At 42.8% G+C, this 25,444-nt stretch overlaps 2 protein-coding genes across 3 annotated transcripts in view; one reads left to right on the plus strand and one right to left on the minus strand.

Moving 5' to 3' along the window:
• Nucleotides 1–2,029, minus strand: part of LOC310700012 (uncharacterized protein) — a 98,755-nt gene extending 96,726 nt beyond the window's left edge. For both annotated transcript variants that reach the window (XM_083488810.1, XM_083488811.1), the window contains exon 1: nucleotides 1,586–2,029. In XM_083488810.1, the coding sequence (XP_083344936.1) occupies nucleotides 1,586–1,749 (164 nt within the window). In that variant the 5' untranslated portion in view covers nucleotides 1,750–2,029. The remainder of the gene's footprint in view (nucleotides 1–1,585) is intronic.
• A 143-nt stretch (nucleotides 2,030–2,172) lies between these two features.
• The window catches only part of DOCK3 (dedicator of cytokinesis 3), a 145,013-nt gene continuing 121,741 nt past the window's right edge, over nucleotides 2,173–25,444 (plus strand). The window contains exons 1-2 of the mRNA XM_083486869.1: nucleotides 2,173–2,290; nucleotides 20,931–21,014. Coding sequence (XP_083342995.1) covers nucleotides 2,254–2,290; nucleotides 20,931–21,014 — 121 coding nt within the window. The 5' untranslated portion in view covers nucleotides 2,173–2,253. The remainder of the gene's footprint in view (nucleotides 2,291–20,930; nucleotides 21,015–25,444) is intronic.

Here is a 25,444-nt window from a genome sequence, read left to right on the forward strand (position 1 = left end):
AGTTTATTTGATGTTTAAATACTGTATATTTTATTTTATTTATGACTATGACTATTGATTTACAGAACTGCAGATTTTCCTCATAAAGTCAAGCTTTATGTACAATCATAATAACTGTGTGTAGATTGGATGGCAGGGCAGGGCAGATATTCCAGCAGAGCAATTTGGCAAGTTTTTGGAATCAGAAAGCTGGAGATGAGAGCATGTCATTATATATCAGCATGTTGCCACTACTTTTTTTTAAAAAAATATTATTAGAAAAACACAATCCATAATCTAAAAACCCAGATTAAGGAATCCTGAACCCCAATTCTTCTTGTGTGGTAGGATACTACAGAATGCCTGTAATTTCAGTTACAGATGCTATTATTATTCCACTGTTATCCCACTTGGTGCCATAAAATTTCACCCTTGATGACACTGTTTCTACACTGTAATTTATTAATCCACTATAGATCCTGTCATCATTTGCCTTATTCTACATCCAGTCATATCCCTCCTCTTCCAATCTACAGCCTACCACTCTATTGTCACCTTCTTCTGGATCCTGACATTTCATTATGTTGTTATAGCTCAGATGTCATTCTTCCAAAAAAGATGTCCATTATTTCATAGACATCACCACTCTACAAACGCTGACATTCAACAATCATATCACACTGGAAATTACCATTCAAATGTTAGTCCACTGTATATACCCTGCCATTTTGTTCGGATTCCATTTCAGAACTCCAATATAATGGTATTCCAGATAAGCTTTACCCTGGCAGCACCATTGAAAATCCTATGAGTCACTCTACAAACCATCATTGCTCCTCATATTCCCTCAACCACACTGAAGTTCCACTCCAGATGGTTTCATTACACTTAATACTACTCATGCATTCTTCATCAGTTCCCACAATTTTATTCTAGATTAGCCGCTCTTTCACATCTGACCTTGTCATTTCATCCAAGCCCCATCCCACACACTGTGTTATGAACTCTTCTTATTGCGCCTGCTGTTGTTCTGTCCATATATTCCAGATGCTGCTATTCCAAACCATATTCTGTTCATCGCTTTGCCAGCAGCTATGCTCTTATGCCACACACTAAGCGCTGCGCTGGCACTCTGTTCAGTGGCAGTCCACTGTGAGTGCCCAGTTTCTCTCTAGACATTGGTTGGTGAGTTAGTTTCGCTCTATCACACACAGAGGGTGTTTTCGCTGGCTATGCCAGTGGCACCTGTGCTGCCACAGCACCTCAGGCAAGTAGTGTTACCCCTTCCCGCCCTGTCGAAGTGACCCTTTTCCTTTTATTCATCTTAGGGCCAGGTAATTGTGCTGCGCAGCATTTCCCCACAAGGGTTTAAAAGATGCATTGCTGTCACGCAGAGTGACATTTAAGGAAAGCCCCGCCAACTTTTGCAATCTAAGGATTTGCCACGACAAACGTCCTGAATTAATTTCTCTTCCCTCCCCCGCCCCTCCAAATCTGTGTTCCATTGGCTCGCTCGTACAGTACATAAGGAGACGAAGTCTTGTGCATATGATGTCTGTGAAGGGAGGGCATAGATTTGTAACGGTTCACCCGGCCGCCAGCTTACCTCACGGTGGCGTCGTCGTCGTCGGTGCCTCCGAGGCAGCAGCGCTTCTTCGGGGAAGGCGCCCTCGCGCGCCCTCCCTCCCGCTCCTCTCCTCGCCAGCAGGTACCTGAGGAGAGGCTGGCCGAGGCCGCGCGGGAAGGCTGGCACCGAAAGCATCCGCGCATGCGCCCGCCTGGCAAGTGGGTGGGCGCGCGAGCCCTTCAGCAGCTACGGCGGCGGCGGCGACAACAACAGCAGCGGCGGAGGCAGCTGAGGAGGCGGCGGAGGGACTGCCCGTGCCTTATTCCGAAGGGGAGGCCGGGAGAAGGGAAAGGGGCCCCCTGGATTAAAGGCGGAGGAGAGCCGACCTGAGAGCGGGGCGGGGGAGAGAGAGAAAGCCCTGCGCTGAGGAATCTGCCGCTGCCTCTCCAGGGAAGAGGCGCTTCTGCTTCTCCTCGCCCTCCTCCGCCTGCAGCCACCCAGCGCACCTGCCTGGCCTGTGGGAAGACGGGAAGACGTCGCCGCCGCCCCAGCCGCGGTGCCCGGGGGGCTGTGCGGAGCAGCGTCCCCGGGCACACCAGGAGAAGCCGCCTCCGCTCGCCCATGAGCACCGCGGCTCCGGAGCGCCGCCGCCGCCGCTCTGGCAGGGGGCAGCCGGCTGCAGGAGCGCACCCGGCGGGGGCGGCAGCATGTGGACCCCGACGGAGGAGGAAAAATACGGAGTGGGTAGGTGACGCCGGGGCACTTCTCCTTCGGCCCCCGCTCCTCCTGCTTCCCTACCCCCCCCCCCCGCCCCGCGGCGCGCTGGGATGGTCGGTGGGGAGGGGATGTTGCCTCCCGAGGTAGAATAATGACAATTCCCAGTGCGGGGGCGGGGTAGTTGGCGGCGTTGATGCGTATTCCCTGTTGCGCGCCTTGCCTCCGCCTTGCACTTTTGAGGCGCTCTGTGTGTGTGTGTGTGTGTGTGTGTGTGTGTGTGTGTGTGTGGCTCTCGGCGAGCCCAACTTGATTCTTTGTCAGAAAATGGCGTTTTGGGGATGGTGTCGGAGGAGGGGGTGTCGGAGAAAATGCGGGGTTGCTGCTGTTGGATGGCTTGAGCAGCCAGGCGCCTCTCTCTCTCTCTCTCCCTCTCTTCCTTTTTGGAAACCGTGGCGTGTGCAGCGTTATTCGTCTCTCTGCTGCAGCCCGTATCTTCCTCTCTCTCTCTCTCTGCTCCCTGTTAGGCTTCTTTGCTCTTCCATCGCAAGATGGAAAGAGAAAAAAGCGGCTGTGGCGGGAAGGTAAGGGGGGGGGGGAGCCCTTTTATTTTCCGCGTTGGTTGAACAGGTTGCGTTTCAGAAATAAAGATGGACATCGGTGCTCTCGGTGGGAGGAATCCGGGTAGGCTTCTTGTTCCAGTGTCGTAGCAGCTGGAGTGGATAGGAAAATCAGCCGTGTGGTGTATTCGCGTATTTGTGGAGGGGTGAAATGCAGGCTGCCTTAGCCAGGGTCCAGGAAATAAGCAGGAACCCAGTCCCATCTTTGTTAAACACACTTAATTCGTGCAAAGCCCGTCTTTTTATCGGTGGTCTAGGACGCTCTTGCGAGGGTTGAAGATAAGGAATTAGAACTGTACCGTCGTTAGGGGGCGCCAATCACGCACCTGCTCTGAGTCAGTCGCTGGATAACCCAAACGCAACTTGCTACACTTTAAAAAAAAAACCAATAACGTGCAAACAACAAAAAGTCATTTGGCCTACGGATACAAAACTACGGCGAGTATAATACTTTAGGCTGGTGTTATCAACTAACACGGATATCCACTCCTATATAAAGTTAAAAGGCCCATTTTTATTAATATATGCATGTTTTAGTTTATTTTTCGGATTGGTGTCCTTAGTTTTGGCTTCTCTTTCAACGTACTCTTGTTTCAGATGGTGGTTTTAAAACGCAAACACCTAATGCTGCTATGATGCAGGTGGCAGAAGAGAATCAAAATTATAATGTTGTGTGCTGTAGGTTTAGTAGATCAGATGACTTTTCCCCCTGATCCCCCCCCCTTGGTTTCTGTATGTATTCCTGAAGATTTGCTTAGGTAAATTATTATGTAAATGTTTCCATATTGATTTGGAGCATCAATAACATGTACTGTTTATTACCCAGTAAGTGGTTAATCACATGTAATCATTCATATTTAAATATCCCCTGTTTTATAATAATAGAAAAATCCAGGATGTACTAATACCAAGGAGATGCAGTTTTTAATGCAACAGCTGAACTTTAGGAAGCATGCAGGATGAACAGGAAACATAACTATAGCATAATGAATTGTACAGTGTGAGATTAGTCAGCACAGTAGTAACTCCATAAGACAAACTGTTATTGCATAGCTAAAGGCTAAAATCAAGAAAATAAAAATTGAGAAATTCCTACCAATGATGACCATGGTAGTTTTAACATAAGGTAGTCAAAAAGATATTGAGGACTAAACATCATACTACTTCGTTCAGCCCACAAACAGTTAATAAATTGGCCTTCATAAAAGAGAATAACCAGTGATTAAAGCCATAGTTTAAATATACAATTTATTTTCAACAGCCCCAATAAATTCTAAATCTAAAAAGTTAGTCTACGGTATTTAGAAACATTTTTCTCAAGATGGATGGGCAGCTGTTGAATTTTGGTGTACTATTCTTTTTACTGTCTCATGTTGCAATGCAGTGTTAAAGATTTTCTAGTAGCTTTGGAGGCTGAAATTCTCAATTTCGTGCCTTTTTCTTTGTTTTTAAATTATCCCTGCTTTGTTTCTTACTCTCCATACAACACAGAGACTATACCAATATCCTCTAGGAATCTAACTATCCTTCCCAGCCCTCCCCATTAAACACTGTTGACTTCTGGAAAATGATTTCAGTTTCAAATTAATACTATGTGTTGTAAAAGAGTCTAGCAAAGCCATCAGTTTCTAGCTTTCTGCAATCTCTGGTTTAGGCTGTACTAAAGGGTCAAAAATGAATTCTCAGAACTCAGCAAAAAATGTACTGGTCTGTATAATTTGATTGCTGCTGAACAAAAATCTTTCCCCCATACTTTACATTGCTGATGTTTTTTATAATCTGTCCTAAGAGAAAACAGACAGTCTCCCTTTTCACCTATATCTGGGCCATATGTAATGCTTCCTTATTTGTCCAGGCTTTGGTTGATAGTTTTCTGAAGTATTTCTGCTGCTGGATTTAACTGCATTCTGCAATACATTATAGTGCTGTTTTAAATTGTTTTAATTTAATTGTATTATTTATATATGCCCCTGGCTTCCTTTGGAGAGGTTGTAAATTCATTTAATATTTCAAATTTATATGTAAAAAATGTATGTTAGCAATGGTTATTAGCTTGGAAGTTTAAGACAATATTTTTTAATGTGGACATATATTCACAATGCCTAGCATCCAAAATTGCACTGCTGAGTGAACAATTTCTGCCAACTCCTCCTTCCATCTGCAGCCCCTTTTACCATTCCCATAGGTCCCCCAACTCAAGGAGAGCAAGGGACTGGGAAACAGGAACACCACATTCTGTGATTATGAACTCCGTTCTTTTCAAATTAGGGCAGTTAAGATTCAAGTGAATGAGCTTGTAATAAAAAAAGTGTCTGACTTCCTTCTGAAACATAAAACCTGCTTTGATATATAAAGATAAATATTACCCCCACATATGCTTTCAACTGCTAAGTGTTGAGCTACACAATGAGCCAAGGTGCATTTTGCAGCTGTTACTGGGCTATTCTCATTTCAGATTGAAGGTATGGGAATTGCATGAATGAATAGTCTTCTTTTTCAACTTTTTCAACATATTTCCATACAGAAAATATGTATGACAGAGGGATAGGATGGAGAGGAGTTTCAACTACATATGTAAAAGGAAGCATTTCAAAGCCTTTTTTTTTTTTACTATAAAGTAAGCTCAAGGTCTCCATCCTTTCCTAGGCTTGGTTCCAAAGAGCTTTTTAAGATTACCCAAGAGGCTTGCACTAGCCCAGTGGAGTGTTTGACTTTTCTTTGAACAGATTATCTCTGTGCCACACCACACATATTTTTGAAACTCCCATACTCTGTGTTATAGGCAGCTGTATGTGAAAAGGATATATCCAAAAACTAGACCCTTTGGGTCATGGTCTTCCCCATTAATATTTGGTAGCTTCCTTGGACCTTGTGGCTTACATTTTAGGTCTTTCTGCATAAGCCTCTGAAAACAGGACTTTGTGTCTACAAAAAGTAGAAAGAAATTATCCATTGAAACTGCATATTTCAAAATACTCAGGAAAACTTGGTTGATCCCCACTTGCAACCTTAGCAGGTGGATAATTTTGCATTTATCCATTTAGATTACTCCACACAGTGCATAATTATTGAATCTACTGGGATGGCTTCAAAAGGTGATCAGAAAAACTCATGAAGTTAGATCTATTATTACTGATGAATAACCATGCTGGTATGCCTTTCTTTTGAGTTCCTCAATATGATTGGTCAGTAGAGGAAACAGGATGCTTGGTCTATTCTTGTGAGCCATATCTCTTTCTAGGTCTTTGGATATCTTTCACCTCCTCCCCCTTTTAAAAGTTAAAGACAAAAGCACTTGTTTTGTAGAGCTGAAGCTTACATCTTCTCTACAATGGTGATCAAGATGAATGTAGTCCTAGTAATGGATGTCTAAATGAATCTTGGCTATGCATTTGTAATTCAGTGTTCTTTAAGTCTAGAACACTGCATTGTTTTAGTTTACATAGGTACAGGTATTATATTATAGCTCACATTGATATTAAACTAGGATAACTTATGATGTATTTTCTTGACAAAACAATAAAATATTAAGCCCAAATGCCTGCATTTTAGATTGCAATCCTGCACATGTTTGTCTTGTCTATTAAACACAGGCTTTCCTCTGAATAAACATGAATAGGATTGCTCATTAAATTTATATCTTGGTATAGAGAAACTAATGTTTTACAGTACTGTTTTATATAATCGCAAGTTAGCATTCAAATTGCAACTTTTTGTTGCATAGTAAAGTGATCTAAAATGTTAATGTTTTGTGGGTGGCTTTTTCTGGGGTGGTTAGAATGTTTCTTCGTTTATAACAATTTATATACTACTGGTAAAAGATACTTCTAACCATTGAGGCAACCTGAGCCTCCAAGGACAAAGATGGATCAAGGAGTACCCTCAAACTCTGAACTTGGGAGTGAAATCCCACCCGGAACAAGCCAATCTCCCAGACATGGGAGCCACCAACCCATAGTGCCTCCACATTCACAGAGTTCCAGTTCAATTCATTCACCCTCATTGTCTACCACATTACCCAGACAATGATCCAGATCTTGCACAGCTTCTCCTGACCCTACCAATGGTTTCATATTGATGTGAGTTGTTTAGACACCAGGCAGTAGAAATCCCTGGGGTCCCAAAGAGCTGTTGTTTCCCACCTCCCCTTTAATGCGTGTTGCCTCACTTTATAGGCAAAAACTCAACAAGTAAGCCTTTTTCATATAGAAATAGTTAAGGGGAAAGTTCCACCATGATTGTGTTCCCTCTAATTTAGTGTTATGCTATGCCCCCAATTTAGCTATTTTGTGACTGGAACCCCCAGCACTCTCAAAATTCAAAATGTCCCCCCTCTTCCTTATAGAGTGGCAACCCCAGCTCAACTTCAAACTCATATTCTACAATACCATATCTAGAAGACCTGTTTATCATACTCCCTTTAATAACGTGCAAGCTACCATGCACCAATAAGCAAGCCTCCCAAAATTAAAATATTACTTATATATAAATGTAAATATTATTTATATTTAAATGTTATTTTGTGTTTCCCCTTTCTAAGAACTTGTGGGTCAGCATTTTACGAGGTTTGTTTCTTTATGAAGGAGAGGGCACTGGAAACTTAATGGTGTGTGTTTGATGCTTAGTTTATCTGCAAGTAAGTAGAAGTAGTCACAAAACAACATTAGCAACCCAGAACCTGCTTCTCCCATTCACCTACAAACTCAAAACAACTTCTGCCTGTTCCACCTCTGCCTTATCAATTACATTTTAGAAAATGCCTTTTCAGGAACCATAAGTTCATTTTCAAATGTTTATATCTGGTTCAAATTTCCAGATAATTAATCTGTTCAAGGGAGTACTACATGACCCAAGTGATACGTTTCCAGCCCTCGATTTGTAGCATGGTCTCATGTGAACCTACCCCTTAAAAATAGGAGCATGTGGGGCTTCATCAGCTTTCAGATTACATCTGTGGCTTATTTCCAGAGGAATAAAAGGTAAAGGTACCCCTGCCCGTATGGGCCAGTCTTGACAGACTCCAGGGTTGTGCGCCCATCTCACTCAAGAGGCCGGGGGCCAGCGCTGTCCGGAGACACTTCCGGGTCACGTGGCCAGCATGACATCGCTGCTCTGGCGAGCCAGAGCCGCACACGGAAATGCCGTTTACCTTCCCGCTAGTAAGCGGTCCCTATTTATCTACTTGCACCCGGGGGTGCTTTCGAACTCCTAGGTTGGCAGGCGCTGGGACTGAACAACGGGAGCGCACCCCGCCGCGGGGATTCGAACCGCTGACCTTTCGATTGGCAAGCCCTAGGCACTGAGGCTTTTACCCACAGCGCCACCCACGTCCCTCAGTTCAGAGCAGTAGCTTACAGTAAAAACAGCAAAGAGTCTTGTGGCACCTTAAAGACTTAAAAAAACTCCTGTGGCATAAACTTCCACGGTTATGTAAATTGCTTGCAATACTTCCACCCAAAATGGAGAAAGGCTTCCTGCCAGAAGTCTCGTGCTTTGTTTTGTAAACAATGCCTTCATCTTTCCAGAGTAACTGAAATCCAGTTAATTGCAACAGCATTAGAACAAGCTCTTATCTCTTGTCAGGCTCTTGCTTGCCCTGAGGCTCAGTCATTAGCAAAGGTTAGTAATGAGTTGTTAATGCATGAAGAATGTCCATCTTCAGTTGCAGAGTTCTGCTGTGAACAGTTGCTTGTTTTAAAATGTGAAGAGATTGATGTTTAGCTCAGGCTACTTGGGATTATGAAGAGAGAATTGGAATACAAGCCTTACTCAAGTGTGGTGATGGAGATCTTTTTTTACGTGTACAGTACTTTTTGAAGTCTGGTATTCTTATATGCTTAGAGACATGGGCGTAGCCAGAGGGGGGCAGGGGGGCAGCTGCCCCCCCCCAATAAAGTAAGTAAATAAAAAGGCTTCATTAATTGACCAATTGTGTCACAAATAACTTTGTTCTAACCACCACCCCCCAACATATTGCCTGCCCCCCCAACAAATGCTGGCTATGTTTAGAGACCCCTTAGTTTATTATTGGACGCGGGTGGCGCTGTGGGTTAAACCACAGAGCCTAGGACTTGCCGATCAGAAGGTCGGCGGTTCGAATCCCTGCGACAGGGTGAGCTCCCGTTGCTCGGTCCCTGCTCCTGCCAACCTAGCAGTTCAAAAGCACCTCAAAGTGCAAGTACCGTATTTTTTGCACCATAACACTCACTTTTTTCCTCCTAGAAAGTAAGGGGAAATGTCTCTGTGTGTTATGGAGGGAATGCCTACGGGTGGCATGCCTACGGATTTTCCTCCTCTAAAAACTACGTGCGTGTTATGGTTGGGTGCGTGTTATAGAGCGAAAAATACGGTAGATAAATAGGTACCGCTCCGGCGGGAAGGTAAACCGTGTTTCCATGCACTGCTCTGGTTTGCCAGAAGCGGCTTAGTCATGCTGGCCACATGACCCGGAAGCTGTACGCTTGCTCCCTCGGCCAATAAAGCGAGATAAGTGCCGCAACCCCAGAGTTGGCCACGACTGGACCTAATGGTCAGGGACCCCTTTACCTTTACCTTTACCTTTACCTTTAGTTTATTATTGGCATGTTCTGTGGCTGAGCTCTGCCAGGCTGGGAAGCAAGTTTTGGGGAAGAGTACTCAGCAATTCTTGATTTATGTTAAGCATTTAAAATTGGAGATGGGGAACACAGGTACTTTAGGGATTTTTTCCCCCTCCCCCTGGCACTAGCTTCTGTAGACTATAGTCCATATCATCAGATGCAGGAACTGTAGTCCATGAAATTTTACATCATAATAAATTAGTAAGTCCTTAAGTTGACATATGACTTGTTTTTGGTTCAGTGTACTAATATGGCTACTCCTCTAGAAACTGTAATTGTAGGTATTCCTGTAAGCTTTTTTTTTTTAAAAAAATAAGCATTTATCTTTTATCCATTTGAACACGTGGAAGGGTATTAGAGTCCCCCCCCCTTGTGTTTGGTTTTTTCCTCCTCCTTTTTGTGTGTTTGTGTGTGCTTAAAATAGCTCATCAGAAAGGGAAAATGTGAACTTTTAAGAGTTAATTCAGCACAGAAAAATACAAGAAACCCTTTATTACATAAGGATTTTAAGTGTCTGAGACTGGAATATTTTCTGCATTTTGAAAAGTTTCTTTTTAATCGGACATAGTAGGGGACAGGATGTAATAACATATTTTTGTGTTATGCAGTTATTCTGTGTGCCACTTTGAAAGGTGGTTTTACAACCTTTCAATAAATGTAAATAAATGTAATTGGGTACCCTACTCCAATCTCTTGAAGCATATATTTATTGTAAGAAGCTTACACTCCTTTTGAGTGTTTTCTTCAGGTAAATTTAGGCTAGTTGAGATCTAGTGGCATAACTGCTGCCCAGCTACGCCAAACCAGATTCAAGGTTGTTGTATCCATTTATGAAGTTTTGAACAGTTTAGGTGCAGATTATCTTTTGGACCACCTAAACCCTTATATCCCAACTTGATCTCTGGGATCATCTGCAGGAGTGTCATTGGCTGTCCCCTGAGTTGGCAGTGGCAGAACCGGGGGGCGGGGATTCAAGGGCGGGGGGCAGAAATTTCTGGGCAGGTGCACAGGGAGAGTAAAATGGAGGGCAGTTCCATTGCACAAAAGGAAGTCATGCACTAATAGAACCACTTTGATAGATACTGCCCATAGTGTTGTGTTTTCTATAGTTAATTTTGCACCTAGCCCAGGGGGTATAGTTAAGTTCAGAATGTGTGAAAACACTGTGTAGTGTAGTGTAGTGTAGTGTAGTGTAGTGTAGTGGCTGGACTTGTATTGGACAAGGATTCCTGGAAACCCACTGTTAAATCCTCTCTCAGCCTTGAAGCTCCCTGCGTGACCTTGGGCCCTTCACTTTCTTTTAGTTAAATCTACTTCATAGAGTTATTATGACGATAAATGGGGAAAGTACCATATATACTGCCTTAAGCTGCTTGGAGAAAAGGTGGGATAGAAATGTAATGGGAAAGTTATAATTGCTTTTATACTACCGGTTGGCTACAGAAGATTTAAGCAAAGGTTAGCAGAGTGCCAAACCTGAGTAGCTACTCTACTAGTAATTGTAGGCTCTTCATACCTGCCCTCAATTTAAGCATATTTCTGTTGGTAGCGGCAGGACTGGTCTCCTTGCATTTTCTCAGCCTCCTGGTAAGTATTTGATGACCCAAGGGGTTGTTTTTTCTGGGCAGGGAGGAACCTCTCACTGGTCCCATTGCAACCCTTATACAAATTGCTATGAATATACTCTTTAATTCTTTTTAATATAAATTTTATTTAGTAGCTTAAATATAATCTTGCTATTTTTAAGAGAGTTAATGGATCATTACATTACATAATTCAGTGCAGTTAACAATTAGCTTACATTTTGCAATTAGCTGCATACGAGTTATATATATAATATATAGTGAGTGTGTGTGTGTGTGTGTTGTGCTTGTTCAGCTTGGTAAAAATGTCTACTTGCATCTCATCACTCTGTTCTGGCCATGAATAACTGATTTAATAACTGATTTTTCTCATCTAGCTTTTTCTTCCACTCCCCTTTCTTTGTGTGTCTTGTCTTTTTTTTCTTTTTTCTTTTTTTGTAAGCCTCTCCCTCTCTTTCTCTTGATGTGAGTAGCTTTGGAAGACAGTTCGGATAGTAAATGCTTGTGCATTATTATTTGTTATTAGATAGTTATTCTACCATTCCTCCCAAAGTTGTTCAGGGTGGCATGCACCAAAACAGTAAATACAGTATAATTCAATTTAAATAAATAAACAAACAAACAAACAAATCACACAATATTCTAAATACATCTGTGCCAGAGATTTATATAAGGCCATTGTGATACTTGCTCTCTTATCCATGCACAAGAGGAAAGTATCAGCAGATTTGAAGAAAACTGAAGATTTGCAGAAGTGCACTTTTTAAAAGATGGGGGTGGAACCCAAAATGGCCCAATGAGAAGCTTGCTTGGTAGTTGTGGAATCCTAGCTGGATGGGGGGGGCATAGAAAACCCAGGGGATGTAATTGAGCACCCTGCAAGAGGAAATGACCGGCTGGAATCCTGAACTGGAGCATTCTACAGTGCAACATTTTCTTGAATAAACCACTTGTGATGTTCTGTGTCTGAATTCCTTAGCGTGGAAGTGGGGCAGAGGACAGAGGTTATTTGGAGGAAGTACGTCAGGAGTGTGTTTTCTCTAATAGTGTGCTGGTCTGGGACTCTCCTGCAATGCAGTGAGATTATATGATTGCCTTTCTACAATTTGAGTTTTGTTGTAGACATTGTTATGTTGCCTTTGATGGTCAGTGATGGTCAGTAAAATGGGTGTTGTTGGCAGGTGTTAGCACCAAAGAGCAAACACAGTTGCAGAGTAGCTTCAGCTGGTGGCTGTATTTCTACTCTCTGGGTTTTATCCAGTGTTATTCATACTCAGAATAGACCTTTTGAAATAAATGGAGAAAACTAACAAGTCCATTAATTTAAATGGTCTACTTTGAATTAAATTTTGTTATAGACAACCCTGCGGCATTTCAGTTCATCAAATATTTGTGGAATAATATTTGGGTTCTCCAGTGGTTGTTCAAATAGCCCACACTTTTTGAACAACTTGAAAATATTAGTTCATTTCAATTTTGTGTTCTGTCTGCAATACCTGACTTGCACATCAGTCTTTTCCTTAAACATAATCTTTACAAGAATGCTTGAGTAAGTAGTAGTGTTGTTCCTATTTACGAAGAACATGTAATTATCTTAGTGGTATGAACCTATTCAAAATATGTAATATATCATGTGAACTATTAACAAAATAGAGAAAAGTTTATTGCCGTGGGAGTCACTGTGCTTTGAATAGGATAGGTTATGAGAATTCCGCATTAAAATTTGCTATAGATTATCCGTACTTTGGAGTATAGTTTGGGTTTTTACTATAGATTATCCAAACATTTGGCTTTATAGAGATTTGAAAAAGTAGCATGAAGATCCTATATTCGCTGATAGTTCCATACCAAATTCTGAAGTGCCAATTACATATGTAGATCATAACTGAGAGCAGCTAACAGTGCAATCCTATATCTGTCTACTCGGAACATCCCATTGATTTTCATAAGTGTTGGCTCCCAGGTAAGTGGGTATAGGATTGCTGCATTCAGCTTGCAATATAAAGCACACATTGAAGCGTAGGGTGAACATGAGCCTCAGAATCTCTTTCCTCATTACTGTGTTCACTTTCAAGCTCAGACCAAACTAAGACCAGTTTTAGCTTGGCAGACTAGATGCTGTGCCAAATTCAGACCTGAGGCTGGCCCTACCTATTACAAGCATAATATGTAGCTAAAATGGTTTAAACAGCCATGTGGATGTAGGAAACCCACATTCAGCACCTCTATACAAGAAGGTAAGAAGAGGCTGCTGTATCAGACCTATGACCTATCTAATACAGCAGGCTTCCTCAACCTTGGCCCTCCAGATGCTTTTGGCCTACAACTCCCATGAACCCTAGCTAGCAGGACCAGTGGTCAGGGATGATGGGAATTGTAGTCTCAAAACATTTGGAGGGCCGATGTTGAGGAAGCCTGTAATATAGCATCCTGTTCTCACAGTGGCCAACCAGATGCCCAAGGGAAGCACATAAGCAGGATCTGATCAGACCAGAGGCCTGTTTAGCTCAGACCAGAGGGGCGTAAACTCAGTCATAGAGCATCTGCTTTGCATGAAGAAGGCAACAAGTCCAATCCTGCCATCTTAAGGTAGTTCTCTGAGAGAGACTCCTGTCTGAAACCCTGGAGACCTGCAGCCAGTCATTGTAGACTGTAGATGGACTAATGATTTGTTTCGGTATAAGGCAGCTTCCTATAGTTCTATCCCTGTGCATTGTTTCCTAGAGTGGCCAAACATATGCCTTTGAGAGGACAGCAAGGCAGACATGAGCACAAAAGCACACTCCCAACTTGTGCTTCTCATCAGTTTAGTGGTGTACTGACTCTGATACTGGAGGTAACATAGGCATTGTGACTAGTAGCTATTGATAGCCTCATCTTCCACCTATCTGTCCGGGATTCAGAGTTTTAAATTCAAAATCCTCAAGGCAGAGAACAAAAATAATACAGTTGAATATAAACCACCAAACTTCCAAAAGGTACAGTAAACAGAGTCTAAATGGTAGTCGGTAAAACCAAACATGTGACAGTTACAAAACCTATTTTAAAAGGGCCTTGTGCGGTCTTTTGTAGGCACCCTCTCTGTAGTGCCTAAAGAATGATGGAACCACCAAAGAGTTTTTTAAATGTGGAAGTCACATGGTGGCTGCTTCCAAACAATACACCTGTAACCAGTGAGACCCTGGCATGCTAGCAGTGACATTTTGGTGGCATTGACATTTTGTTCTCAATATCTGAAGCTGGGCTTAGCAAGTGAAACAAGTCAAAGGTGTTTATTTTTAGCATGGCCAAAACTGAAAGGCCATTTGGCCTATGCACATGTTAAAAGGGGTTTGTCCAGATGGTGTAGAGTCTAGAGAGACTTAGATGCAGATACAGTGAGACGATATCAAGGACAAGACAAGATTCATGTTGCAATGAAAAACAGGGTTTTGAACTACAGAGGAGTTGTACTAAATATGTGCATGGAGTGAAGGTGCAACACAGCATTGCCAAGAATCTGGTCTATGGCTCATCTAAAGTTGTTAAGTAATATGAAATACAGTGGTACCTCGTGTTACGGACTTAATCCATTCCGGAGGTCTGTTCGTAACAGGAAACTGCTCTTAACACGAGGCACACTTTCTCTAATGGCGCCTCCCGCTGCCGCGCACCACTGGAGCGCAACTTCCGTTCACATCCCAGGGCAAAAGTTGCAAGAAGTGGCATCTACTTCCAGGTTAGCGGAATGTATAACCTGCAGCATTCGTAAGGGGGACGATACGTAACACAAGATACCACTGTAGGGGTATTAAGATCTGTGGATTTTCCTGGTTAAATATGGATACCAATGTCTGTGATAATTCATCACTCTCTGATCCCCGTATCAAGCCCCATATCAGGGCTATACTTCTCTATAATGCTGCATCTCAAGGCAGATAGTGTTCATTGTTTCCTTCTTTACATAGAAAAGCAGTCTTCATCTCAGTAGCATTAATTCTACTAAATTTAGATGTGGCTAACATACTTAATAAATCATGGTAGTCCAACACACGGCCCTCAAGGTATGTCCTTTTGTGGACCTCCAGAGTGCATTCTGGGAAGGTGTCCTGTTGATCTCAGAGGAAAGTGCCAAAGCACCTTGGCAAGCCTCACAGAGGTGGAGGAGGTGGCCTCAGCCTCTCGGCTGCGTAAAAAGTTTAAGCGGTTGGGGGATGGCGGGCCAAAGCAGTCTGTCCAGGTTGGGGGGGGGTAGTGCATGTGTGATGTCACACATGCACAACCGCCACTCCACCCAAATGACCTGTGTCTAGAAAGCCTGGGTGGACGAGCCCTCAGTGAAGAAACAGCCGTTTAGGACAAAGAGAGACATGGAGCAGAGGGAATGAGTTTTGAGTTAAATGTTAGAAGCAGCTTGGATTCAAGGTGTTTTTCTCGGAATCTGATGTGAGGTAGCATAACTGCTGCCTGGTAAGAAGCACGTAGGCATAATGCTAAGTGTTGTTAGGTTTGTTAAGATGCCACCATTCTTTTGTTTGTTTTGGCTCATATGTTTGATAAAGGTTCATGGGTTCTGTTTTAAGTAATTGTAACTGTAGGCTTTTGTTTACAACAACAATCATGATAATTTTATTATTTATACCCCACCCAACTGGCTGGGTTTCCCCAGCCACTCAACAAATCCCCAAAGAGAAGGCTTCTCACTCTTTTTCTTGCTCTGTTCTTATTTAGTGTGAAACTTAAATTACCTTGCTATTGCTCATTCCAAAGCAAATGCAATTCATTGACCATACTGCAGGTTAGAAGGGGTTGTGACTGGGAGAAAATGGCATATTACAGTGGTACCTCGGGTTAAGTACTTAATTCGTTCCGGAGGTCCGTTCTTAACCTGAAACTGTTCTTAACCTGAAGCACCACTTTAGCTAATGGGGCCTCCCGCTGCCGCCGCACTGCCGGAGCACAATTTCTGTTCTCATCCTGAAGCAAGGTTCTTAACCCAAGGTACTATCTCTGGGTTAGCGGAGTCTGTAACCTGAAGCGTATGTAACCCGAGGTACCACTGTATAGCACTTCAGTGTAACTCACACTGAATACAAGTCAGTCTCTTGAGTTGTTTTCCAAAAATTCTGCAGTGCTAAACAATGGCTGGAAGAAAGTATATCTAGCTGGCTAGAGCCATGAACAAGAACATTCCAACAGAAATTGCAGAGCCCTTATAGGGGGAAATAGCCAACTCATGGAAGTCTGCTTCCTGGAAACCAGGGCCAAGTAGCTCAAAGTATTTTGGCCCTAGGAAACAGGTCACTTTCACTTTCCCAACCTTAAACATTGCTGTTGCAGGTTGAAACATGTTTAAAAATTATGGCTGTGGTATGCAACAATTTCTTAATCTGCACCATGTATACTTACAAGGAATATGCTGGCCTTTTCCTACCATGTGCTATTTTTGTATGCAGTTGTAAACTGTTCTCTTAATTTGTGTGTAGAAGAGGGCCCCCAAGGAAAGGGATGTAGGCTTGTTGAACTTGAACACAACAGGCTAATGGATTACTTAGAAATGTGGTGCCAGGGCTCCAAATTCAGGTTCATTTTCGGAGGATGGAGATCAAGGAATATTTGATCTGTAATCTCAGTTTTAGTGTGTTGCTTTGAATTTCAGTGGAGACACAACATTTATAGTCCTTTTTTTCTAAAATAAGCAGGATTCTGTCAATAACGTAATAAAATAAAATCCTGATGTTAATATTGATGGGTATGATTGTATTGGAGCACATGCAGTCGTGTATGATTTGATCTTTTGGATGGTTGCATCTGTTAAGAGATTCTAATGCAGCTGATGGGAGCCTTTGCCTTGGAGCATAGGTCTGTTTTTTATGGCTGAATAAACCCATCATTATTTCACTTTCTGTGGGCTCTAGGTATTTTATACCAGAAAGATACTATGTGATTATAAAAAAACTATTAGAACACAGATGTAACTGCTTTAAATTATTCGGATTGAAGTGCTACAAACTTAAACGTGTATAAAATGAATGTCAATTTTATAGTAAATGATAAAAGGTTAACATGGTATGATTCCACCTCCCCCCCCCCCCCCCCAAATGCTTAATTGAGATTTCACCAAAGGAGCAATCTTGAAGACTAGGCTGAAGTCCTGTGTACCAAAATAACTTGAGTTGTATCCTATAAATAGCTTCTGTTGTTTCCTATAAGTCTGGAAGGAAGACAGAGAACAGTCACTATTATCACAATTCTATGAAATCATAGTGCAAAACAGTTTATGATGCCAGCTTTCCATTCTGGTTCCCTTCCTGTTTTCTGGTATTTTGGAAGTTGGGAGAATGGCAAGGGTTGGTTGAAGGCAACCGGAGCAGGATGGCTGAGGTTAAGAAGCTGGAACAAGGCCTTGAGTTTATGGAGCAGGGGACATTCATACCTTGAATTTTGGTTTGGTTTACAAGGTTACTCTTAAATAGTTGTGGACTGTAGTCATGGGCTGCATTTGAATGTAACACTTAAACCATTGAGTAGTGCTACGTGCATGAACCTTGGGCTTTCTCTTCCCCTCCTTTTCCTACAGCATGGTTGTAGGAAGAAGATCTGAAACATTATTCTGTTTTCAACTAATCACAGTTAGTCCTTTTGTCTCAAATCAGGACAAAATGTGGTTTTATTCTGACTTCTTTGGACAAACATAAACATGTTTTTAATCATGCTTATGTGGTTTTATTATATATATTTTACTTTATTTCTAAATCACTTTGGGACTTCTTAGTGGCACGTGATGTACAAATTTTAATAAACCTGAACGGTAATTAACAGCAACCACAGTTTGTGCTGCTTTGATAAAACAAGCTGTGGTTAGTTGAAAATGAAAGCAGATGCTTCAGAACTACTCTTTTGCAGCCACAGCAGAGTTGGAGGGGAAAGCCCATGAGCCTGTTTTTCATTCATGTAGCGCCAAGCTATAGTTTAGTGTTATGTTTGAATGCAGTCGTTATCTTCTTAACTTCACAGTAATCTTATGAATGGAGACATGGCAGAGCTGACTTTTGAATTTAGAAGTCGGAAGTCCACTGCTGTGTTTAGTGGACTGGTTGTACAGACACACAAATGCACATACCTGGAGGCCTTCCAATGATTTCTAGTGGGTCTAGTGCTTTTTATCTTTCTTATATCTTGCTCTGCAGCTAGAGATGAGCCACAGTGAATTAGTCATGTTTGCTGATGATACCAAATTGTTTAGAGTGGTTAAAATAAAAAGGGGATTGGGTGAATAGGAATTAAAATGGCAAATGAAGTCCAACGTAAGCAGGTGTAAATTTAACACACATTGAGGCAGAAAAAACCCTAACTTCATATACAGTGGTGCCTCGCAAGACGAAATTAATTCGTTCCGCAAGTTTTTTCTTCTTGCGGGTTTTTCGTCTTGCGAAGCACGGTTTCCCATAGGAATGCATTGAAAATCAATTAATGCGTTCCTAGGGAAACCGCTTGCCAGGCTGGCGGTGCGGAGAAGGGCTTTTCTCCGCACCGCAAGCCTTCAGGACAGGTACGGGAACAGAGGGGAAGGGGCGCAGCGCTTTCCCTCTGTTCCCGGGGCTTGCGTGGGAGGAGGGTTTTTCCTCCCCACCGCCAACATTCAGAACAGCATTCTGAATGTTGGCGGTGGGAAGGAAAACCCTCCTCCCACCCCAAGTCTTCAGGAAAGCCATCCAATGCCGGGCGGCGGGAGAAGGCTTTCCCCCTCCCCCTCCCGGCATCGGAGCTTCGTCCCGATGCCGCGCGGTGGGGGGAGACGTTCCCCCTCCGCCGCCCGGCATCGGGGCTTCCTCCCGATGCCGCGCGGCGGGAGGAGAAGTTCCCCCTCCGCCGCCCGGCATCGGGGCTTCCTCCCGATGCCGCGCGGCGGGGGGAGACGTTCCCCCTCCGCCGCCCGGCACCGGGGCTTCGTCCCGATGCCGCGCGGCGGCGGGAGGCTTTCCCCCTCCGCCGCCCGGCACCGGGGCTTCGTCCCGATGCCGCGCGGCGGCGGGAGGCGTTCCCCCTCCGCCGCCCGGCATCGGGGCTTCGTCCCGATGCCGCGCGGCGGCGGGAGGCGTTCCCCCTCCGCCGCCCGGCATCGGGGCTTCGTCCCGATGCCGCGCGGCGGGAGGAGAAGTTCCCCCTCCGCCGCCCGGCATCGGGGCTTCCTCCCGATGCCGCGCGGCGGGGGGAGACGTTCCCCCTCCGCCGCCCGGCATCGGGGCTTCGTCCCGATGCCGCGCGGCGGCGGGAGGCTTTCCCCCTCCGCCGCCCGGCATCGGAGCTTCGTTCCGAAGCCGGCGGCGGGAGGAGATTTCCCTATGGGCTGTCGTCTTGCGAAGCAAGCCCATAGGGAAATTCGTTTTGCGAAGCGCCTCCAAAACGGAAAACCCTTTCGTCTAGCGGGTTTTCCGTCTTGCGAGGCGTTCGTCTTGCGGGGTACCACTGTACATGAATAGGGTCTGAACTGTCAGTGACTAACCAGGAAAGAGATCTCAGGGTCATGGTGAATAACAATGAAAATGCTGACCTATAATGCAGCAGCTGTGGAAAAAAAGTATATTCCATGTTGGAGATCATTCGGAAAAGGATTAAATGTAAAACTGCCAATATCATAATTGCTTTCTGATCTGTGGTGTCAGCACACTTTGAATCATGTTCTGGACTCTGCACCTCAAAAAAGATATTGCAGAGCTGGAAAAGCTTCAGAAAAGGACAATAATAACAATCAAGTGTGCAGAACAATTCTTCTGTATGGAAAAGTTACAGTATTTGAGGCTTTTTAGTTCAGAAAAATAGTGAAAGGGGAATGTTAGAAAAAGGTTGAGTATAGGGACATGGTAGAGGTGTATGAATTTAGGCACGGTGCGAAGAAAGCAGATAGGGTGGTTCCCCTCCCTTTTTTTATAATACTAGAATCCATGGACACCTAATGAAGCTAAATGTTGGAAGCCCCAGAACAAGCAAAATGAAGTATTTATTCACATAGTGCATACTGAATTTTGCAACCATAAAATATAGTAATAGCCACCAATGTGGGTAGTTTTGAAAAAAGATTAGACAAATTCATAGAGGATAATGCTGTCAATGGCTACTAGTCATGGAGTATATATTACCTCCAGGATCGGAGGAAGTATGCTTCTGAATACTAGTTGCTGGAGATTATGAGAGTGCTGTTCAATTCATGTCATTCTTGTGGGATTGACATTAGCATCTAGTTGACTGCACTGATAACAATATTGTGGCCGGATGAGCATTTGGTCTGATTTAGCATGGCTTTTTTTAAGTTCTTAGTAAGGTCTGATTTAGATGATCCTCCAAAGTACTGGTTTACAATTCAGCTTTATGCAAACCATAGTTTGCTGGTTTCGACATTGTAGCAAACTATGGTTAGAAGTAAATGGAAAACCAAAAGTAAAACTGAACGGAGTTCATATCTGTGGCTCATTCGCACCACCACTAAGCCCATGAATCAGGGTTTAAAAGTATTTAGTTTAGTAATGCAAACCAAGAGACAATTGTTGGATTTTGCATATACAATAACACATTGTTCCTTTTTAAATGCTTGATTTTGATAAAGAATACAGTATACACCAAATTTGAATTTTAGCAATAATTTATATGCCTATATTGTTGAATTAGATTAATTATTATTTTGTGAGTCTTAAAATTAGTTGTGTTCACTAAAAAAAATGCATGTGATTGTAATGAAGGTGGGATATTATTCATAACTAATATCTTGACACAAAGGCATTGCTAATCTTCAGATAAATGGAATTTAAACAGGAATGTAGTTGCTATTTTTATGCAGCACTGTATAATGCTACTCAGCCTCTCACCTTTTTCTATCCCCCCCCCCCCCCAGTTATATGCAGCTTCCGAGGGCCTGTCCCACAAGGCTTGGTTCTGGAACTGGGAGAAACTGTCCAGATCCTGGAAAAATGTGAAGGTGAGTAAGACGTACTAAAAGTCATTTGGTTATAATGTAGTACCTATCAAACTCTTTGAATTCACTCCCATATGAACTTACTTCACCTTTCTTAAACTCCCAACCTAGAGGTACCTGTGAGCATGCCTTGATCTTGTGTATAAGGACATGCATACAGCAAACATCTGTGTAGTGAAATATAACATTTGGAATTGTATGCCCATCTATTAGGCATGCTTACATAATATAAGACTGGAAAAAATAAATAAATAGCAGCAGCACTCCTCCCACATGTATTTGCTTGATCCACTTTCTGGGGGCAAGGGAAAATGGAGAGCTATGGCTGCTGCTGCAGCAGCCACAATTTAGCTTATTTCTACTTTATATGAGAGTTTCCTGCCACAGCTATTGCATTCAAATGGTTATACTGATGTGATGAATCTAATGCCACATGTTTCTGTGCCACATTATCCTCCAACATCTTTAGAGCCTTTCCTTTCTCTGAAGAGACCCCCTTTGTACAACCCCTAGTGTATAATACGTCTTCTCTCTTGCTGAATCTATTCTACTTGACTGAATGGAGAAAGCTGTAAGCTGCACTGCAGCGAAGCCCTTCTCTCTTTCATTCAGCTGTTCCCCTCCTCCATGCAGCCAAATGGAGAAGAAAAAAGGCAAGATAAGAAAGGGGCAATGCATGAAGTAGTGTTGCAGTGTTTCTGCTTTTTGGCTAGTAGTTCAACCAGAGAGGTGGGTGCTTCATTTGTATTGCACATTCAGATATAGGAGAATCTGTTTTGCCTTTTGCTGTGTTCCTTTGCATCCTCCTGAGCACCTAATCTGCTGATTATACAGAATAAAGCAAACTCCAGCTTCTGTAGCTCCTTGTTTTGCAACAGGTAGGGAAAATCCAACTCTTTTGTGTCCTGTTGGAGATTTGCAGACAGACTGACACACACACACACACACACAGAGAGAGAGAGAGAGAGAGAGAGAGAGAGAGAAACAGACAGACAGACAGACAGACAGACAGACAGAGAAGGATGAACCCCACAGTTTGAGAACCTATATTTCAATGACTCATTTGGGAACCATGATTATTCAAATGCTTACTAAAACCTACTCTGACCCACTTTCTAGTATAATGGCTGGAGCATTATTGGTTGTAATCCAGTCAGAAAGGGGGTCACCATGTTTATTAACCATCTGTCTACAAATATTTGAACCCTGGCCTCATTATCTTGTGGTAACAGTGTCTAGCAAGAACCTTGATCAAACTGACTTCAGAAACATATCTAAATTGGTTAGTGAATTATGTTAGATATGTCCATACTGCTATTGCTTCCAGTAACAACTTTCCATATGCTATTGACAAAAGTCTAATAACACATGATGTTTGCAATAAGCAAAACATGTCTATATTTTCCCCTCCTTGCCCTATATATTGAGCTTTTAGTATATTTTGTGGCAAACATTGCAAGCTTTTAGTATCTTAAATGGTGAACTTTTCAAAACAACTTAAGATGGCAGTGCACATCCTATGTGCACTTATTCGGCTTTGAATCAATCCCCTGAGAGTAAACATGGATAGGATTGCACAGTTTTCTTTTTAGTGCATTATTAAATTGGTTGCTAAACTCCTAGAAAAAGGAGCTTAAGGTATACTTGGATAAATCTTCCATTTATCTTTTTAGGTAAATATGCATTTTTGTGAATATATGGAGAAAACCACATGAATTTCTGTTTTGAGTTAAAAGGGTTGTGTTTTAGCTAGTCAGAATTCCAGTTTTCAATTACTTATTAACTGTCAAGAGAGTTTCACAATCAATTCGTATAAATTAGTCATTTTTATTTCTTTATATACGTGTAACCCTTAGACTACCAAAGGCCTGGTTCATAAACTATGAAGGATTTTTGTTGCTTGTGTAATTGTCATCTAGAAAACCTAAGAACCAATTTTGACTGGGTGATTTGCCATGCTACTCACATATCAGGAGTGAATAATGTTTAATTCAACAAAATAAATAAAAGAGAACCACATTTGAATAGTAAAGAACAAAGCCCCTGATGTCCTAGAGTCTCCTATTTTTCATGCAGGTGGATAGCTGCAGCAAACCAGCTGGCAACTTGGTACACTGAGTGCACTTACCCACTCAGTAATGGGTCAGCTGGTCTGGAACGTGTGCAGCCTGGAGCTGTAAAGGAGCTTTCAGGCTTGCTATTTTATGGCAAAGAGACACTTCTACCTGAGCTATCCTGCTCCTGTTACCTTCTCCTTCCTGGTTATTTGCCCAGATTCTGTTGCTGGCTCTTGAGAAATAGATTGGTTGTCAGCTTCTTGAGTCTTGCCTGAAGAGTGATCTGCTTCTCAATCCAAAAATCTATCTAGTCTTCTCTTGTCAATATTTCTCTGATTTCAGTCGGCAACCCTGAAGAAGCCCTGAGACTATTTAAAACAGAGATGGGGAGCTGATTATTTACAGGCTGGCGCCAGCCTGTAAAACCTTTAAACTCCTCAGAGGCCCTGCCTCATTCCCACTCCAGCAGCATTCAACACCTACAGCCTTTTGTGTGCAGCTTCACTGCTGAGTCCGGCTCCACCTTTGCCCCTCTGCATTGCTTTCAGAAGTGCTCTGCATTCTGTACATCGCCTGGGTACTCTCAACAGCACTTGAGCATCCTCAAAAGCACTTTAGCATTTTTGAACCACATGGCATTCTCTGAAGAGCTTGTGCACTTTCCAAAGGACTCTGGTCATCTCCCATTTTGCAAAGATGATCACCCTTCTGAAGCTCAGTTTAATATCAGAAATTGATAGTGTGAACTGTAAGGGGCTATGGAGGAAGTGGTGGCAAGATAGCAGTGCAAAAATCTGGATGAAGAGATTTAAACTGCATTGTTTTCATTGCCATGAGAGAGGAAGTGAAGTGGGGAACTCCACTCCAACGCTTTCAGAGATGAGAGGGAAGTTGGCTTTTTGGAGAGTTTGTTTGTTTGTTTGTTATACAACATGGGATGTCCTTTTGAATGATTGCAGAGAATCAGAGTATCAGGTAGAAGGAGAAATGAAAATGACTTTCTTTTAGTTGGGCAGGTGGTAGAGTTTGTAAGCTGTCAGGCGTCTGCAAAGGCAAAATGAATTTGGGGGGAGGGCGTTTCTGTGACTGATCAGCAACGTCACTTCCATTTGGTCCCGCAGGTTGGTTTAGCTATTGAAGGTACCTTAGACTTCTGTCAGGCGGATCCTTCTCTAGAAAGCTGAGTGATATTCCAGACTACCCAATTAAAGTTTTCCATCCAAGATTGCAAATAATTCTTCCTCTTTTAAGCCTCTTTTTTGTATCCCTCTCTCTCCAGAGATGGTTTGTGTGCATTATAGTACTTCTTCTTCTAAATGCCCACTACTCAGACTTCTCCCGGCAGCAGTGCTGTTGTGTACAATGTGAAAGGGTAGGTGGCGTAGGACTTTAAGAATTTTATTCATGAAGAAGAGAAGGGATTGAACCTACTACTTGAAGTGACAGGTTAAAACTCTCCTATGTTCAAGCAGATCTAATGGTCAGTTTTTGCAGAGATATATTGCTGGTTTCCTGTTTCCCAGAGAGCCATAGCTGTGCACAGTGAGTAGGAGGAGGAGGTTTTGACCTTCAACACGATGGTGGTTTTACCTTCCTCGTAACAATATTTTTGTGGTGTGTTTGGTTTTATTTTGCTATGATATTGGCTTTCTGGCTGGTACTGGAAACATCAAGCATGATGCATAGTTTGGGAAAGTGAGGGAGGCTTTCTGCTATTCACTGAGGATCCATTTAAGGGCTCTTGGGGTGTTGCTTTGTAAGGAGAGTCTATGGTTCAGTGGTTTACATTCAAAAAGCTCTGATGTCTACAGGTTGGACTGGGATTCCTGACTGAAATTCCTGGAAAGTTGCTGTCAATCAGCAGAAGACGTTGAGCTAGATGAACCAATTGTCTGACTCAATATATGGGAGTTTCCTGTGTTTCTTGGGTTCTGTCGATTTAGGGGGCTGACATGCCCCTGGTACACCCAAATTTATGAGGGTTTCCTATGGTATCTGTCCATCTAGTCCCATCGGAGGAAAAGGTGGAGTAAAAATAATTGATGATAATGATGATGTAGTGGTAGACCTTACCATCCTCCCACCAATATTTTCCAACATACAGTCTGGATGGTATCATCAAACAGTAGTCTGATGCCCGGATCCTCCTATTCCAAGGAGCCAAGCTCTGTAAGCTAAAACCAATAGGTTGGGTCAATTTAAACCCAAGAGTTTTAGTTGGTTCTCTAAAAATGTAAGAAACAAAAGAAAAGGAGGAGTCCAAATATCTTATTAGAGATGCTGTCAGAATAAGTTGTGTACTGCCTTGGAATGGTAAGTGAGTAGCAGTAGAGAGTTCTTAATTGCTCTATGTATTTAACTTCAGAAAGAATTTAA

This window comes from Podarcis liolepis (genome assembly GCF_965112155.1).
Source record: "Podarcis liolepis genome assembly, chromosome: 2".
NCBI lineage: Eukaryota > Metazoa > Chordata > Lepidosauria > Squamata > Lacertidae > Podarcis > Podarcis liolepis.